At 37.4% G+C, this 17452-nt stretch overlaps 1 protein-coding gene across 1 annotated transcript in view; it reads left to right on the top strand.

Moving 5' to 3' along the window:
- Positions 1 to 17452, top strand: part of Herp (Homocysteine-induced endoplasmic reticulum protein) — a 223851-nt gene that overhangs the window by 43476 nt on the left and 162923 nt on the right. The window contains exon 4 of the mRNA XM_090383557.1: positions 3449 to 3532. Coding sequence (XP_090239683.1) covers positions 3449 to 3532 — 84 coding nt within the window. The remainder of the gene's footprint in view (positions 1 to 3448; positions 3533 to 17452) is intronic.

Below are 17452 nucleotides of genomic sequence, written 5' to 3'. Positions count from 1 at the left end.
TAAACACGTTTTGACATTTTGTCCTTTCTGTACACATTGTGTTCCCCATTCCACCTCCATTGATATCTTTTCTCCAACAACCGTATGTTTTGGTGGTATCTCTCCCCTTGTTCTTCAGTAACATCACCCGTATTTGGTCTGATTGATGTTAGTGAATGGAGCTTCATTGACATTCTGCATCCTATTTTTCCGTAATTTTAATCAGCTTGTCAACTAGTTCTTAATTTTCACTCTTAGTTTTAACAAGAAAGCCCTTCACTACAAGGTGAAATGAGTGCAGGCATTTTGCTCAGCATCAGTAATTTTGTCTTGGAGTTTTTGTAGAGCCATCATCTGCTTAACTTGTTAGCCAAAAAATATTCTGCCCTTCTCTTTTGAATCGGACATTTTTGGAAATGTATGTTTGAAGTTGTCACCTTGAGAATTCACTGTTTTAACAAACTGTTTGACTAGTACCAGCTTTATATGAATTTTTGGAAACAAGACAGTTCCTTGAAACTAAGTAGCTGTTATTGCATTTTCTGCAGGGTTTTAAATCCCCTTGTAAAAAAATAAAATCAATAAAACTTTAACAGACTAATATTTTCTGGGGATGGCCCTTAGATGAAATTAATCTCAAGTGTGAGCCCCTTGGTTGCTAATTGATTGCAAGAATGGTATTGATTGTGTGGACCTGGCTCCAATTCAATTCAATTCTGGGAGATATTTCTCTTCTCATGTAGTCTAATTTATTTCCCTGATGTCCCAGAGGCAGAGAAAGCAAGGAGTTTGTGAAACAATCTTGCAAACTCAGAAGTTTTTATACATATGAATACAAAGGAACCTCAGCTTCTTGAAGCCCCCACAGACATCCCATTTTTGTGGCACAGTTTTAATTCCAGGTATTGACGGATGTATGTTCCCATTATGAAGCGGCACACAGTTTTAATTGAACTGTCTGTGGAAAGACTCCACTCTTATAAATTGTGGCTATGACCAATCAAATCAAAGTGAGAATTCTGTAGTGGTATAAAAATATGCAAAAGTATACATCTTTTTCTGTGTGGAAATTTTGATGCTGGCATCTGGTAGACTCCCCTGTTTTAATGAGATGTCAGAAACTCTGCATTGTATTTGGAGTTCCAAAGTTCCTTAAGTCATACAGCCAACAGTTCTTGCTGATTAAGGAAATGAAGCACTTTACTTGAAGTGTAATCCTTGAAGTGCTACTCTTTACTTGAAGTGTAATCCTTAATGTGCTATACTTAAAGTATAATCCCAATTATGGGATTATACTTAAGTTATAGTTGTTCCGATGCTGTTTGGGCTCTTTCCACATTCAAAGTATAGCATAAACTTGCACTAACAACTACACAAAACTATTCCTGTAATGTTGACCAGCAACTATCACAGCAGAAATGAGATGCCCACAACTTGTCTTGATCAGCCATAGCCATTCCAAAATAGGCTTCTAATGCACTGCAAAACTTGGTGCCACCAGCGTGGTCATGCATCACCTATATATAATATTTTTGGACCTATATAATATCCACAAACATAACAGAACACGTCTGTAGGCAACTTGCACCTTCATTACACCTTGCACATAGCAAACTGTAAAATATATAAGTATAGGAATACTATAGTATCAGTATGCACTTAAGTAATGCCTATAAACATCTTATTAAACTCTACTAAATTTGAGTTGTATTGGAGATCAGGAGCTTCTAGAAGCATGTGCTGACCTGGCACAGTGGTCTACATGGAAGTACAATAGTAATTGAAAAGTGCACGACGTTTTTATACATATGAATACAAAGTGTATAGTTGGTCATGTGATGGTGGTTTTTTTTTTTTTTTTTTTAAATATAGCTAGAGAAGTTTGTTTAGCTATCCTCTTCTTACTGTAAATTACTCTGTGCAAGCATAGGCATTGAATATCATGTTCTTGAATATCAGTTTCATTCTAAGTTGAGATCCATTTCCTCAAAAATTGCCATTGCAAAAATTGTAATATTTATTAGAAATTTCAAACAAATCTTTCAAACCAGCGCCTTTGCTAGCTAAAAAACTTATCCCGCCAGTGCTATCACCAGTTTCGTTAAAGTGTTGATAAGGAGTTTTGTCTTTTCACGAATGATGAGTGAACTTAACGGAATTTTATTTTGAGTTCGGTCTTCTATCCACAGATTTAAAGCTTTTTCCATTTTTCTAATTTAACATCACGAGTTACAGAGCAAATTTTTGAAGCAATTAGTGCGTTTTCACGGGCACTACGACGGATTTTTTCTTCCGATTTCTTGATTGATCGTACCGTTGACTTAATGATTTTATAATGTTTTACGATTGACCAGACACTTTCACCATTAGAAATTTTGTCTAATAACTGAATTTTACTCGCTAATATCATCACCTTCTTTGATCTTTTCACATTTCCCTTGTTATTCGTAGCCATATTTTTGTAGGGGTTAGAAAAGAACTTGTCCACAATAAAGTCACTTTCTTCCGTTAACACACTCGAAAAAGTCTGTTTTCACAAACACGCTGCAAAACGGTAGATTTTTCACTTTTGTAAGCTTATAAATTTATTCAATTTATAAGCATATAAATTAAAAGCAAACGGCGAAACCTTCCATGATAAGCGCATAACACATACTGAACAAGGATTAGCGAGAAACATCCACGCTCGCGATTTTGTCACCCCTCTCCCCCACCCACTGACAGCTGTTTTGACCGGGAAAGATGATTTTAGCCACACCCATGTTTTTTTATGGCGGAAAATATTCACAAAGCTTTAAAATTCACATTTTTTTTAGGTTTCATTTTATATTAAATCAGCGACCGTGAATACAGATACCGCAAATAGCGGGGGTTTACTGTATACACCAAATCCAACTTCTCAGTCATCAAAACATGACAGTTACTTTCGAGAAATTTAAATGTGCAAGTCAGACTGCCATTAAGTAAAAAAATAGATGACAGTTTTCTAGTGATATAAGTGCAGATCGGCATAAGTTCAGGTACCACCAATACATGGAATAAATAGGAAGTACATACATTATAAAAATTAACCTCTTGTATTTGAAGTGAATATCTTACATAGTTAAATTTACTGTACTTTTATGATTTATAATCATTAAATACCAGTCATTTAAAATATTTACTCCAGTGTTTCTTCTTTTGAAGTTTCACAGAAGTGACACTGAAACATTGTAATATTGCTGTTTGATTTGAGAGAAAGCACACTATCCTGCTCTTGAGAAATGCTAAAAATGATCATATACAAAAAAATCATTACTGTTTTCATATGCAGATATGGAAATCTGTTGACTGGATATCAGTTTCCTTTAATTAATTCTGTTTATATTGAAAAAAAAAATAACCACTTTTTTTTTTTTCTTGTGATGTATTTCTTACTATTTAAAAAAAAAAATTTTTTTTAAATAGAATTTTTTTTTTTTTATTCTAGGAAGATGGCCAAACTCATACTGTGCATTTGGTTTGCACACCCAAAGATATGTCATTCAAAGTTCCTGAACAACTAGTTGAAGAGGTAGACGCCAAATTTCATATTGATTTTTTTTTTAATTTACGGATATATGCTTGTCTTCTACTAGTTTAAAAAAATTTTCAACTATTTCAATGCATCAAATCCTTAGCATCATATCCTGAGGAGAGAGAGAGAGAGGGAGAGAGAGAGAGAGTAAAGTTTTTCTACATAAGTTTTCCTAGTATTTTAACCTGCACAACATGCTAATCTGCACACGAACATACACATTTGTACAGACATAATACACAGTGAAGGGCTTAGAGGGGGAACAGGCATTCTGTGTGTTATTGGACACTGTCTAAAACACTGATGGATCCAATATCTTTCTGTTTTTAAAGATCTAGCAGAAGTCTGATCAGCTTGCCTTCCTAAAATCCACTCTTGCACACCTTCCCGATGATAAGCCCTGTTACTTCACTTTGGTGGCAACGAATGTGTGGAGTGGTTGTCGTCAAGACGTTTGGTCAGCATGAAGAGGAAAAGACCAAACCCTCCAGCACATGGCAACATGATGAAACAATTGGCCTCAGTTCCCAGTGGCTTTCACTTCCCCCTCTTATGGCAGCAAGAGGATCGGAGTGGAAGCAGAGGGTGCTAAGTATCTCTGGGTAAGTACCAGGCTGTCATGCATGGAAACTGAACTTGACCTGTTACAATGTAAGATCACTCATCAGTGAAGATAGGATATTAGAGCTAGAAAACCAATTAGAGTATGTGAATTGGAATCTCATTGGTTTGGCTGAAACAAGAAGAAATGAATCACTTATAAGCTTATCAAGTGGAAATCTGCTGTACTCCAATGGAAACAGTGAAAAGAGCAAAGATGGAGTTGGCTTTCTGGTCCATAAAGAAATAAAAAAAACATTTTAGAATTCAAAAGTACATCACCAAGGGTGTCAAGACTACTCAGGATTTCTAAGAAGTACAAACTAAAGCTTAAATGATTTATGCACCAACATCGAGCCATGATGATGAAGAGTTTGAAGAAATGTACACTGAAATTGAGAGATTTCTCGATGAACAGAAAACTCACTACACTATTATTATGGGGGACTTCAATGCTAAAATTGGAAAGAGACAAAACAGTGTAGAAAGGGAAACTATAGGAAATTTTGGAATTGGTGAAAGAGGTAAAATACTTCTGGAATTTTCAGAATCTCAAGGAATGTCAGTAATGAACATTTTTTTTTTTTTTTTTCCCAAGAAAAAGGTGAACATGGAAGAGCCCAAATGGATTAACAACAAATGAAATTGACTTCATCCTCACTAACAGAACATATATTGTAATGATAATGCTGTCCTGAACAAGGAAATGTTTGAAGTGATCACAGAATGGTAAGATGCACACCTGATATAGATATAAGATAAGAAAGGAAAAAACTGACTGAAGTAAATAATACTAAGGTCTTTGATATAACGGAAGAGAAAAAGCAGTATGTACTGGAACTTAAGAACAAGTTTGAGCTTCTGCAGACCTTTCAGGACCAAGGTATCGGCGAGGAATACAACAACTTTCTGAAAGCAATAAAGCCCGAGAAACCTATAGGTAAAAAGAAATCCAAAGAAGAAAAAATTTGTCAAGAAACACTTGTCGTGATGAACTCACAATGACAAATGAAGAGCAAGATAAACACTGACAAGGACAAAATTGAGTATACTGAGCTATGCATTGCTATTAGAAAGAGACCCAGAGAGGAATTAACACAAGAAGATTTAGCACAAGAAAAGTAAAACAAGCATTATGGGAAAACAAAGGACTTAAATTAGCAGCCATGAGCATTAATACAGAAAGGCAAATGATACTGAAGAATAGCAATGGTGTACTTTTAATTAGCAGAGAAGACATAATTCAAATAGCAGAATACTACTAAAAACAATTATATAAGGAGCAAGGGAATGGTGCCAGTAATGGGCAAGATGGATCACAAATTAGCAACATATACGACATACCCGATATCTTTCCTGATGAGGTAGAACATGCAATGAAGAAAATGAAGAATCAGAAAGCCCCAGGTGAAGGTGAAGTTAGTGCAGAGTTGTTAAAATTCGGAGGAAGAGACATGACACAGAAACTGGCAAGACTCTTCATAAAAAATACATTAGGAAATGCATGATGCCTAAGAAGTGGAATAATGCAATCATAATTTTAGCATTAGCATTAGTAGAGGCATATGATGCTAGAAAGCAAGCTTATACAGCATCAGCCAAAAAAAAAAAAAAAAACTGCTCCCATTTCACCCCTCCATTCATTCCAGATGCCTGTCCAGCTCAGCCTTAAATTTATTTAGGCTGATCGACTTCCACAACAAAAGATGGCCAGTCCGCCTTTGTCGATAGAGAAAAAAATATGAAATTCTGAAGCACTGTGAGCGAAATGAAAGACCATGTGATATTGCACATGCAACATTCTTAAATGAGGCATCGTCAAGAATTAGAAAGAATGCAGAGAAAATAAAAACAACTTCCATAGCAGGAACAACTCAAAGTGTAAGAAAATCCATTAGATCAAGACACAAAGAATTGGAAGAGGTGGAACGCCTGTTTGGATAGAAGATCAAACAAAGAACAAGTTTGCTTACAATAGAAGAAAAAGCATTAGCAATATTTTATTACGAAATAGTTGTACGATTATTTATTGGGTGGCCGGCACCCAACCCTATTTTTCCGACAGGGCTGATGTTATTTGCATTACACGAATTTGCACTGCACGAGAGTTTCTACGAACACAAATACCGTGCTATACGAGGACTGACTGTACAAGGGGATAATCACCTCCTTATCCTTGCTAGAAAAGTTCCTGTATATCATTGACAAGACACCATGAGCTACTCTTGCAGACCATCTACACTGCTCAGAAAACTTCATATCTGCCTGCACAATTACCCCAAAGTCCTTTTCATTCTTTACCACTGTCAGTGTAGTACCACCGAGTTGATACGTTACTCTGGGATTACTTCTGGGTTATGTAGTACTTTACATTTGTCACTGTTAAACTTCATTTGCTACCTCGCAGCCCATCTGCTCAACATTTCTAGATCTTGTTGCAGCAGCATACTGTCTTTAGTGTCCTAAACAACAATGCCGACCTTCGTATAGTCTGCAAACTGATATACCATCATCAATATCATTTATAAATATAGAAAACAACAATGGACCCAGCACTGAACCCTGAGGGACTCCACTAATAATAGTAGTCCACAAAGAGCAATGTCCACTGATTACTACTCTGTCTTCTCCCACTCAAATATCCCTTTATCCATAGCAGCAATTTGCCTCGAATCCCACACTGCTCCAATTTGTGCAACAGTATCAAAGCTCTTTCTAAGATCCAAATATATGATATCAAAGTTATTCCTTGCATCCAGATCCTTTGTGATACATCATAGTATCCAATCAAATTGGTCAGACTAGACTTCCCCTTAACGAAACCATGCTGTGTCAGAGCTATAACTTAAGTCTTGTCTAGATTCTCCTGCAGTGCTTCTTTAACCAATGCCTCCATTAATTTGCTGAAACAGAAGTTAGAGTAATTACTTGTGTAATTACTATAATTAATTGTGTCTGAGACCAAGGAAGCTCTCATAATTATGGATAAGGTTCTGCTTACTTCCTTTGCTGCCTCCTTTAATATAACTGGATAGATCCCATCCATCCACCCAGGGTGCCTTTTTTATGTTTATCTTCGACAATTTCTCCTCCACTTTCCTCTCAGTTATTACAAAATCATCTAGCACACTCCAGAGTTTAATTCACCACTGGCATTCCATTCCTCAAATAACTCCTCGTGTGTGAATGTAGTTGCAAAATACTCATTTAGTTTGTTAGCCACCTGAGCAGGATCATCAACAATTGAACCATCAATATCCAGTGGACCAATCTGATTCATCCCTTTCCTTCTAGAGTTTACATAGGTAAAGAACTCTTTACTGTTTCTCTTTGCATCCTTTGCCAAAGATTTCTCATAATCTCCTTTGTAACTTGGTTACAGACCAACTTGTATCTATCGTGGGCTTCCATGTCACCCATTAATTTATATGTATCCTGTGCATTTTTCTTCTCTGCCACATGTCTCTTTAGTTCATCTGACATTCATTTAGGCATAAACCTTGATCAATATTTCTTAGTTGGTATGTAAAGCCTAGTAGCTTCCAAGATTAATTCTTTGAATGCCTCCCATTTTGAATTTGCTGTTGGTAACATCGTCAGTTGGTCCCACCGTATAGAATTTAAATACTGTTTCAGACCACCATAGTCGTCTTTAAGAAAGCAAAAACCCTTCCCTTTACCCCTGATGGTAGTTATCTCTTTAAGTAAACCCGACATCAGCAGACTGTGATCACTGCCACCTAGTGGTTCCTTTATTTGCAGATTTTTAATGCATGAAGAATCACTACTGATAATCAGATCAAGTGTATTACTCCCTCTAGTTGCATCCCGACCATGCTGATATAGAAAACAATTATCCAATAAATCCACAAAAGCCTTAAGTGTGTGAGTGACCAACCCACAAATTCAAGTCAGTATCCGGGAAATTAAAATTCCCCATTATAAGACTCTCTGATTTACTGGCCCACTCTATTTCCCTGTACAATTTTTTATTATACTCATCAGAGTCATTAGGCCTATAACAACTCCTACTCTCAGGTTTGATCTCCCAGTGCTTATGTCATACTAAACTGACTCGATACTGCACTGTCTAGCGATGTCAACTTGCTGCACTTTCTTGGATTTTATGTGTTTCTTAACTAATAGCATAACCACCTCTTCCCTTCCTGTCCTGTCTATCCTTCCTATACAGATTGTGCTCCCCAAATTCCACTTCTGCATTCCTTATATCTGTGTGACATGACATCTCTGATATCCCAACAATATCTGTCTTCGATGTTTTGAGCAATACCTCAAATTCATCAAATTATTTACCAAACTCCTAGCATTGGTGTACACGCAAGTATACATGCACCTGTTCCTATTCTTAGCTACCTAACACAACCCATGTGTTTACTTGTGGAGCAGTGACTCCCAGCAGTCTCTGAAATACCCTGCATCTTGTTTTCCAGGCTGCTGCTCATTCCAGTAGAAGCAGTGCAAGAATCATTTTCACCTCTACCAGCGGCTACTGTTAATCTATTAGTCCTTGTATCCCTCCCCAAGCCAAGCTAGCAGTTTTCTGACTCATCTAACGCTGCCTCGATAGCATCAGTAAATATTATTGCACCCTTTCTATGTGTATCCCATTCCTCTAGAAGCAGTCTCTCCTATTAACAACTACAACCAGGCTGAAAAAAATTCTACCCCTTGAGCCTTGCACAATCTTTCCATGGCCGAATTGCTCGACAAGGCTCTCATCATATACTCACTCCTATCTTGTCTTTACAGAATTGCAGACACTCAAATTCAACCCTAATTCATGGCTTTTTTTCAACAGTAACCTGTACTTGTTAAGTAATTCTGCTGGTCTCCTACTGTTAATATCATTAGTGCCGACGTGTACAACAATATCACGTTTTGTGTCCCTAAAAGATGAATCTGCCCTACAACATCATCAATCTTTGCCCCTGGCAGACATACCCTGGTCCTGTTCCACCTATCATTTTTACACACCATGTTCCCCATTTCCCTGATAATAGAGTCACCGACAACTACTAGTTCCTGTGGGACCAGCGGATTCTGCCTTTCGGGTTGCCACTGTGCTACATGATGATCAAGTGCAAGCTCTGGCATTGATGTGGGCAGCTGAGAGCTTGATGTGTCCTTCAATTTAGATCCTTCGAGGGTATCCACCCTGTCCTTCAGGCTCTCGTATAAGCAAATAACAATGCTGAGTTGTCGCCTGATTTCCTCACACTCCTTACATTGAACACGAAAGAAATTCCCCTTGGCAATATCATATCCCGTACCTGATTTTGCTGCATAAGAAAGGAGATAAATCCGAAATTCAAAATTATAGGCCAATTAACTTGTCCCACATCTACAAGTTGTTCACAAGGGTCATTACTAACAGATTAGAAAGAATACTTGATAAGAATCAACTGAAAGAGCAAGCTATCTTAATGGAGGAATCTCAACTATGGATTAACTTCACGTAATATCGCAGCTAAATGAAGAAAGCAGATGAATGTAAAACACCATTATGCCTGACATTTGTGGATTATGAAAAGGCATTTGACTCCATACAGCATAAGGCAATGTTTCAGGCACTGGAAAGACATGGCATATATACCCCCATACATTATGATTTTGATGAAAATATATGGGCTTCCTCCTTTATTAGACTAGACAAAGACAGTAGCAAATTTAAAATTGAGAAAGGAGTTCAACAAGGTGAGACACATCTTCAAAGTTGTTTACTGCTGCCATTGAGGAAGCTTACAGAAGATTAGACTGGTTGCAGAAAGGAGTCAATATGAATGGAGAGTACCTAACCCATTTGCAATTTGCAGATGATATTGTGATCATAAGCCATGATCCCAAAGGATTAGAGAAAAATCTTAATCCGTTATGCAGAGTTAGTAAAGATTTTGGACTAAAGATGAATATGGCTGAAGAAAAGAAATAAGATGAAAAGAAATGATGAACAAATGTCACAGAAAGGGATATAATCATTGAAGCAGCAGTAATTTATTTACTTATCTGGGGCAAATCGTTAGCTGTAATAGTGATAAATGGCTGGAAGTCAAGAGAAGAATAAATTTCTGAAGAATAGCATTTAAGAAATATAGTCACATACTGAGGAGCAATATCCCAATTTGTGTGATATGTAAAATAATGAACCAATATATACTCCCCACCCAGACTTATGGAAGTGAAACTTTGGTACTCACCAAAAGAATGGAACAAATTATATTAGGAATCAGACTGTTAGAAACACATAGATTAGGCAGCAAACACAAGTAAAGGACATTCTTATCAAAACTAAAGAACTGAAATGGATACATAGTCCATTTCAGTTCTTTAGTATATCACATAGTATGTCAGGACACATAGCTCGAAGAAATTATGACAGATAGACTAAGAAAATAACAGAATGGTACCCAAAAGAAGCTAAAAGTAAACCTGGAAGACAACAATGGATGGTCGTTGCACAAAACAGAAGGAACTGGAAAGTTGCTGGACAGGCCTTCATCCTGTAGTGGATTGAAAATGGCTGAGTGACATAATATGGTCTAAGTCACTGATATCCCTAAACTAAACAAATGTCAAAACAATAAAAGCATACAGATTTGGAGCGTTATTCCAACCTCATAAAGCTACACGCTTTGTGAGGTTTTATAGCAATAATACTGCTATAAAAGAAAAAAGGCTGGGTCAGCTCTCAAAAGGTTTGCAGTGCTCCATGATAATGCCTCTGCACATTCCTCCTCCTACTACAACGGAGGAGTGCAGGATGCAGCAATACTGAATGAGTATTTTGCAACTACATTCACACACAAGGAGTTATTAAGGTTTGGAAATGGCAAAAGGTTATCAAATTGTAGCAGGATACTTAATGATTTTGTAATAACTGAGAGCAACATGGAGGAGAAATTGTTGAAGTTAAACATAAGAAAAGCGCCTGGAGTGGATGGGATCTATCCAGTTATATTAAAGGAGGCGGCAAAGCAACTAAGCAAAACCTTGGCCATAATTATGAGAGCATCCTTGGACTCAGGGGAGGTTCCCACGGACTGGAGATGTGCAAATGTATCCCCAGTTCACAAAGGGGGATCGAAGGGTGACACGAGTAATTACAGACCAGTTAGTTTAACTTCTGTTCCGGGTAAAATAATAGAGTCACTGGTTAAAGATGCATTGCAGTATCATCTAGACAAGATTGCAGCAATAATTCAGACACAGCATGGGTTTGTTAAGGGAAAGTCTTGTCTGACAAATTTGATAGGATATTATGATGTGGTTGCAAAGGAACTGGATGCAAAAAATAATTTTGATATCATATACTTGGATTTCATGAAGCTTTTGATACTGTTGCACATGGAAGACTAGTGTACAAATTGGAGCAGTACGGCATTAAGGGAAAGTTACTACAATGGATAAAAGGATGGTTGAGTGGGAGAAGACAGAGTGGTAATCAATGGGTACTGCTCTATGTGAACTAATGTTATTAGTGGTGTCTCTCAGGGTTCGTTGTTGGGCCCACTGTTGTTTTGTATATTTATCAATGATGTTGATGAAGGTATAATAAGCTTAATCTCAGAGTCTGCAGATGATACAATGGTTTGCAGGGTTGTTAAGAACAGTAATGACAGTATGCTGCTGCAACAGGATCTGAAAAAGTTATGTAGATGGGCTGAGAAGTGGCAATGGAAGTTTAACATTGACAAATGCAGAGTACTGCATATGGGTTGTTGTTTTAGGATTTTATGGTGCATTAGCATCTAAGGCAATATTGCACTAAGTTAACAGCATATGGGCAGCAGTAACCCCACAGAAATATACCAACTGGGTGGTGTTACACTCAGGGTAGTGGAAAATGAAAGAGACTTCGGGGTAATTGTTCACTCAGACATGAAGTTTACTGAACAGTGCAGACAGGCTGCCAGAGTAGGTCATGGAGTCTTGTCGATGATACACAGGAATTTTGCAGAGTGGCACCACGTGTCTGATATATCAACAATATCCACCTTGGATTCTTAACCAGCACTTCAAATTCATCAAATTTATTTACTATACTCCTAGCATTGCTGTTCATGCAAGTTCAGTAAGACTCCTGTATCTGTGGGGGATACCTTCCAAGACTTCCCTTGGATGGCTGAATCCGTGGATATAAGCGAACACCTGCTGAACCCATATATAACGTGATTTTCTTGTGCATACATACATGCGTATAATAAAGTTTAATTGATAAATTAAACACACAGTAAGACATTACCTACATTAAATATGGTAATAATAAAGTAGAGTAGACTCTCTATGTACCGGGATTGGATTAATTGGAACACTTCAAGACTCTAAATTAAAAAAAAAAAAAAAAAAACAGAAATCATAAAATTCAAGTAATAACTAGAAGAGGTATAAACAGATATAGTAAATAAGTGACAAGGATCAGCATTATAAGTCATCATTGGGAGATTAGTGTATCTATTATCTTGCAACCCCCGCTGTCTTCACACCTACCGCTCAAAACAAAAAAGGAAAAAAAAAGAGACCACATGTTTAGTTTGATTTAGTGCGTCGCATCGATTGTTGTGTTCCATTGCACTGCAAAGGACAAATTTTGTTTCGTTATTTATGTCAAGGATGTCGGATTTTTTTTTTTTTTTCTTTTTTGTTTAGAAATCGCAAAAATGATGGGCAAACGCAAGAGTTGTGCTTTCAAATTAAACAAAAACTTTATATTATTCAAAAGGTTGAAAACGGTGTATCCCTAAAATCTCTAATGAACCATTATAATGTTTGTGACCAAACCATGCGTGACATTGTAAAAAATAAAGGGAAGCATCATGTTGGACACGCGAGTGGTACGTGTTAAGTTTTTTGGTTTTTTTCTGTGGTTAACCGCGGGTAACGAATCAGCAGATACGGGGGCACAACTGTATATATATATATATATACACCTGTCCTTACTGTTAGTTACTCTAACACAGCCCATGTATATACTTGTTTCATGGCCCCCAGCAGTTCCTGAAATATTGCTGCATCCTGCTTATTCCCCCAACTTTGCACCCTCGGATTTCTTCCTATTTCTTGCCCTGAAGTCCTTTTCTTTGTGGAAAATGCTTTTCTGTTGATGATTAGGTGATTTCTGTTGCTTTGTCATGGTTTTAGGGACAGTCAGAGGACTTCTAGAAAATTTGCCTCTGGAAATGTATTGAGAGGTGGAAAAAATGTGTCATTTTGTCTGATGAATATGTTGAATAAGTGTATCACACACACACACAACACACAGCGTGAACACTGAATTATGACCACACCATCCATAATGGACTATGCTGCATAGCTCAGTATAAAAACTGTACAGCTTCCTATACTAGAGCAGTGGTAATTTTCATCTGGTCCTGCAAGTCAAAGTGATAAAAGTAGCAGTTATGGGACCTAGTAAAGATATCACAAAGTTTCAAAAGGGTGTGATTGTGGGAGCTCATGCGTCAGGTCCTGCCATATCAAAAATGGTTTGTTTTGTTGGTTGTTCATGGCCCATTGTGGTTAAGGTGTACAAAGAATGGTGCCAAATGGGTAAAACTACCTCCTACCTACAGAACTCTGAAGAATTTGACAAGGTGGATGTTCGTGGTAAGCAAAGGGTGCAGGTCACTGTGTCACAGTTGACATCTCAATACAATATGGGGAATGCAAGAACAATATTCCAAATGACGATGCAATACACACTCAGATGTATGGGGTGCCACAGCAGACGAGACACTCTCACTCTCCTGATCATTGTCAGTGGTGAATGCTGGTTGGAAACTAGAGGACTGGAAACAAGTGTGCTGGTCAGCTTAATCCAAATGTTTGGTGCAACAGATGCCGATGGATGCCATCATATATGGCACAAGCAACACAAGTCCATGGACCCATTGTGCAAGGTGCCCACTATCCAGCAGGTGGGTGGTTGCTTATATGGGGCATGTTTTGCTGGCATGAACTAGGACCCCCTGGTGCATATATACCAGCGTTTCACTGGTGAGGTCTATCAGCATCACTTAGGAGACCATGTGTGCCCTGCCATGTTGCATTTTTTCCTGGACAGAAACAGGATTTTCCAAGGAGATAATGTGCCTTTTCATCGGGTCCACACTATACACGAGTGATTTGAGGGACACAGCTATTACAAAGATATTACCTATCTTGATTTGCCTCCAAATTTCCCTGATTCAATCCACATGTGGGAGTTTTAGGAACGGGACTTCATCTATTCTGATACTGTGGAAAGCTTTGCTGGCAGCATGGCTGCAGATCCCTAGAGATGTGGAGTCAATGCCTAGGAAAATATAAGCTATAATCCCTGCAGATGGTTGCAGGTGGCCCATCATAGTATTAGGTAGGTGGTCACAATTCAATGATCACTAAATATTTGTGATCACATCATCATATATGTATATATGGAGGGAATTACAGTATGTATATATGGGGGAATTACATGTCATTATTCCTCTATATATGTACTCATCATATATAGAGGAATAATGACATGTTTGTCCCTACGTGCAGTGCTATGACAAATCATTGTGACACCAGACACCTTGCTGGTTGAAAACTTTGTAACTGTTCACTTGTTGTTGAAGTTGATAGCCTAAACAAATTTAAAGCTCAACTGGACAGGTATTTCGAACAAACGGAGGGGTGAAATGGGAGTGGTGTGTGTTTTTTTTTTTTTTTTGTTTTTTTTTTTTGGCTGATGATGCTGAATAAGCTTGCTTTCTTGCATCATATGCCTCTACTAATGCTAACACAACTGAAGTCTTTCCTATTCTAAATCAACTTCAATTCCTCCCCTTCTCCATCAGTCCACAGGTTACTCCTGGATTTTGTTCCCAAGGTGCAAGACCTTACATTTAGCATTAGTAGAAGCACACAATGCAAGAAAGCAAGCTTGTGCAGCATCAGCCAAAACAAAAATTAAAAAAAAAAAACACCTCAATTCCTTCCAAATACCTGTCCAGCTCAGCCTTAAATTTATTTAATCTATCAACTTCCACAACAAAAAACGGAAGTCTGTTCCACCAATCAACCACCTGGTTGCCAAGAGAGGAAGAATCCCATCAGCATTCAGCTTGCTCAACCCATTCAAGGCCTTATACACCTCAGTCAGATCACCTTGTAGATGCGTACTCTAGGTGCTGCAATTTGCAGAACTTAAGCCAAGATTGGTGAGGGGAACAAAGGGGTGCTCTTGATAAGAGCACCCCTTTGTTCCCCTCACCAATCTTGTTGCCCTTCTTTGTACTCGTTCTAGCAACTCTACATCCTTCCTAAAATGAGGCCTCTAGACCTGTACACAGTACTCTAGGTGTGGCCTGAACATTGCCTTGTATAACGGGATAATCACATCCCTGTCTCTGCTAGCAAAATTCCTATATATCATTGACAAGACTCCATGACCTGCCCTCGCAGCCCATCTGCACTGCTCCGCGAACTTCATCTGTGACTGCACAATTACTGCCAAGGTCTTTTTCACTTTCCACTTCTATGAGTGTAGTACCACACAGTTGGTACATTTCTCTTCGGTTATTTTTGTCCATACGCAGAACTTTGCATTTGTCAACGTTGAACTTCAGTTGCCATTTTTAAGCCCATTTTCTCAACTTATCTAGATCCTGTCTTTACTTTCGCTAACAACTCTGTCAGCCTATGTATCACCTGCAAACATGGACATTAAACCTGATATACCTTCATCAATATCATTGATAAATATACAAAACAACAATGGGCCCAACGCCGAACCCTGGGGAACTCCATTAATAACATTTTTCCACGAAGAGCAGTGCCCATTGATTACCACTCTCTGTTGTCTCCCACTCAACCAACCCTTTATCCACTGTAGCAACTTACCCTTAATGCCATACCTCTCCAATTTGTGCAACAGTATCAAAAGCTTTCCTGAAATCCAAGTACAGTAGACTCTCAATTTTCCAAGATAGATGGTAAAAAACAAATCCCGTTTAATCTAAAAATACAGAAGTCCCTGACACACGTAAGAGTTATGTTCCAGGACTTCTTATTTCGTCGAGTTTTACGTAACTCAGGAATGACTAGTAACATATTGCTACTATATTATTATTGATGGCAAATCTGAATTGCGCACGATACTTGTTAATGTTTGGCCATTTTCATACATCCTTATAATTTAATTTTCTGATCCAACTCAATCGCTTTCCTTTTCTTGATAAACTTACTAGTACCACTGTCACTTATTCTCTTAGTTGGCACCATGATAACGGTCAAAATGAAATTTTCTGAAAATAACTCCACAGGTTTAAGGAAAAAACTCACTATGTCACCCCGCGCTAGCTCACATTTTACTGAAGCACATTTCTGGAGGTCACCAAAAAACAATAAAAACAGTTTGCACACTCCGTGTTATTGGGCTTTTCTGTTAGTGCAATTCATTATAAACGGGTAGTAAACTCGACCTTATTACATTTGCAAAAATACCGATAGCTGGAATTCTGTGAGTTTTTGCGTTATTATGGTGAAATGTGTGTCCCCCTCACTGAAATCTTCAGTCATATAAAAAAAAAAAACCATAAATAAATTGTAAGAATCTTCTCTTCTTTCCTATTTTTTTGCTTGTTACTCTGATCTCACTTGTGCAATTTGTGCATGCCATGATCGTCGTTATTGATTGCTTATTATTATTTTTTTTTTTGTTGTTGGTGTTTTAAATTTTACAATCCTAAAAAAAAAAATAATAATTTTGAGCAAAAAAAAAAATTGTGTAAATCTGTAGTTTGTAAGTTGGAGACTTACTGTTTTGAAAGATGCTCAGCAACCTACAAAAAAAATATGGCGATAGAAAAAAAAAACTTACCACTTACTACTCCACTGTCCAATACGATGTTTCCTCTTTATTTTTTGCTATGTTGATTTAAATCAAACAGCTTCGCTTTATTTTTTTTAATATTGCCTATGGTTTAGTCACCAACATTATAATGGTTCATTAAAGATTTAACGGATGCACTGTTTTCAAACGTTTGAATAATTTCAAGTTTTTGTTTAACTGAAAGCGCAACTTTTTTGCATTTACCCATCATTTTTGTGATTTCTAAACAAAAAATAATAATAATAAATATATATATATTTGCTATAAAAAAATTTCGACATCCCTGACATAAAATAACGAAACAAAATCTGTCTTTTTGCGGTGTGACAAAACACAACAATGGATGCAAAGCATTAAAACAAACTAAAAATTTGGTCTGGTTTTTTTTTTTTTTTTTTGAGCCATTTTTTTTTTTAATTTGGAGTCTTGAAGTGTCCTGGTTAATC

The sequence above is a fragment of the Mastigoproctus giganteus genome, chromosome 10 (assembly GCF_048544385.1).
Source record: "Mastigoproctus giganteus isolate SK-2022 chromosome 10, ASM4854438v1, whole genome shotgun sequence".
Taxonomy (NCBI): Eukaryota; Metazoa; Arthropoda; class Arachnida; order Uropygi; family Thelyphonidae; genus Mastigoproctus; species Mastigoproctus giganteus.
This window is presented reverse-complemented; position numbering and strand designations above follow the sequence as displayed.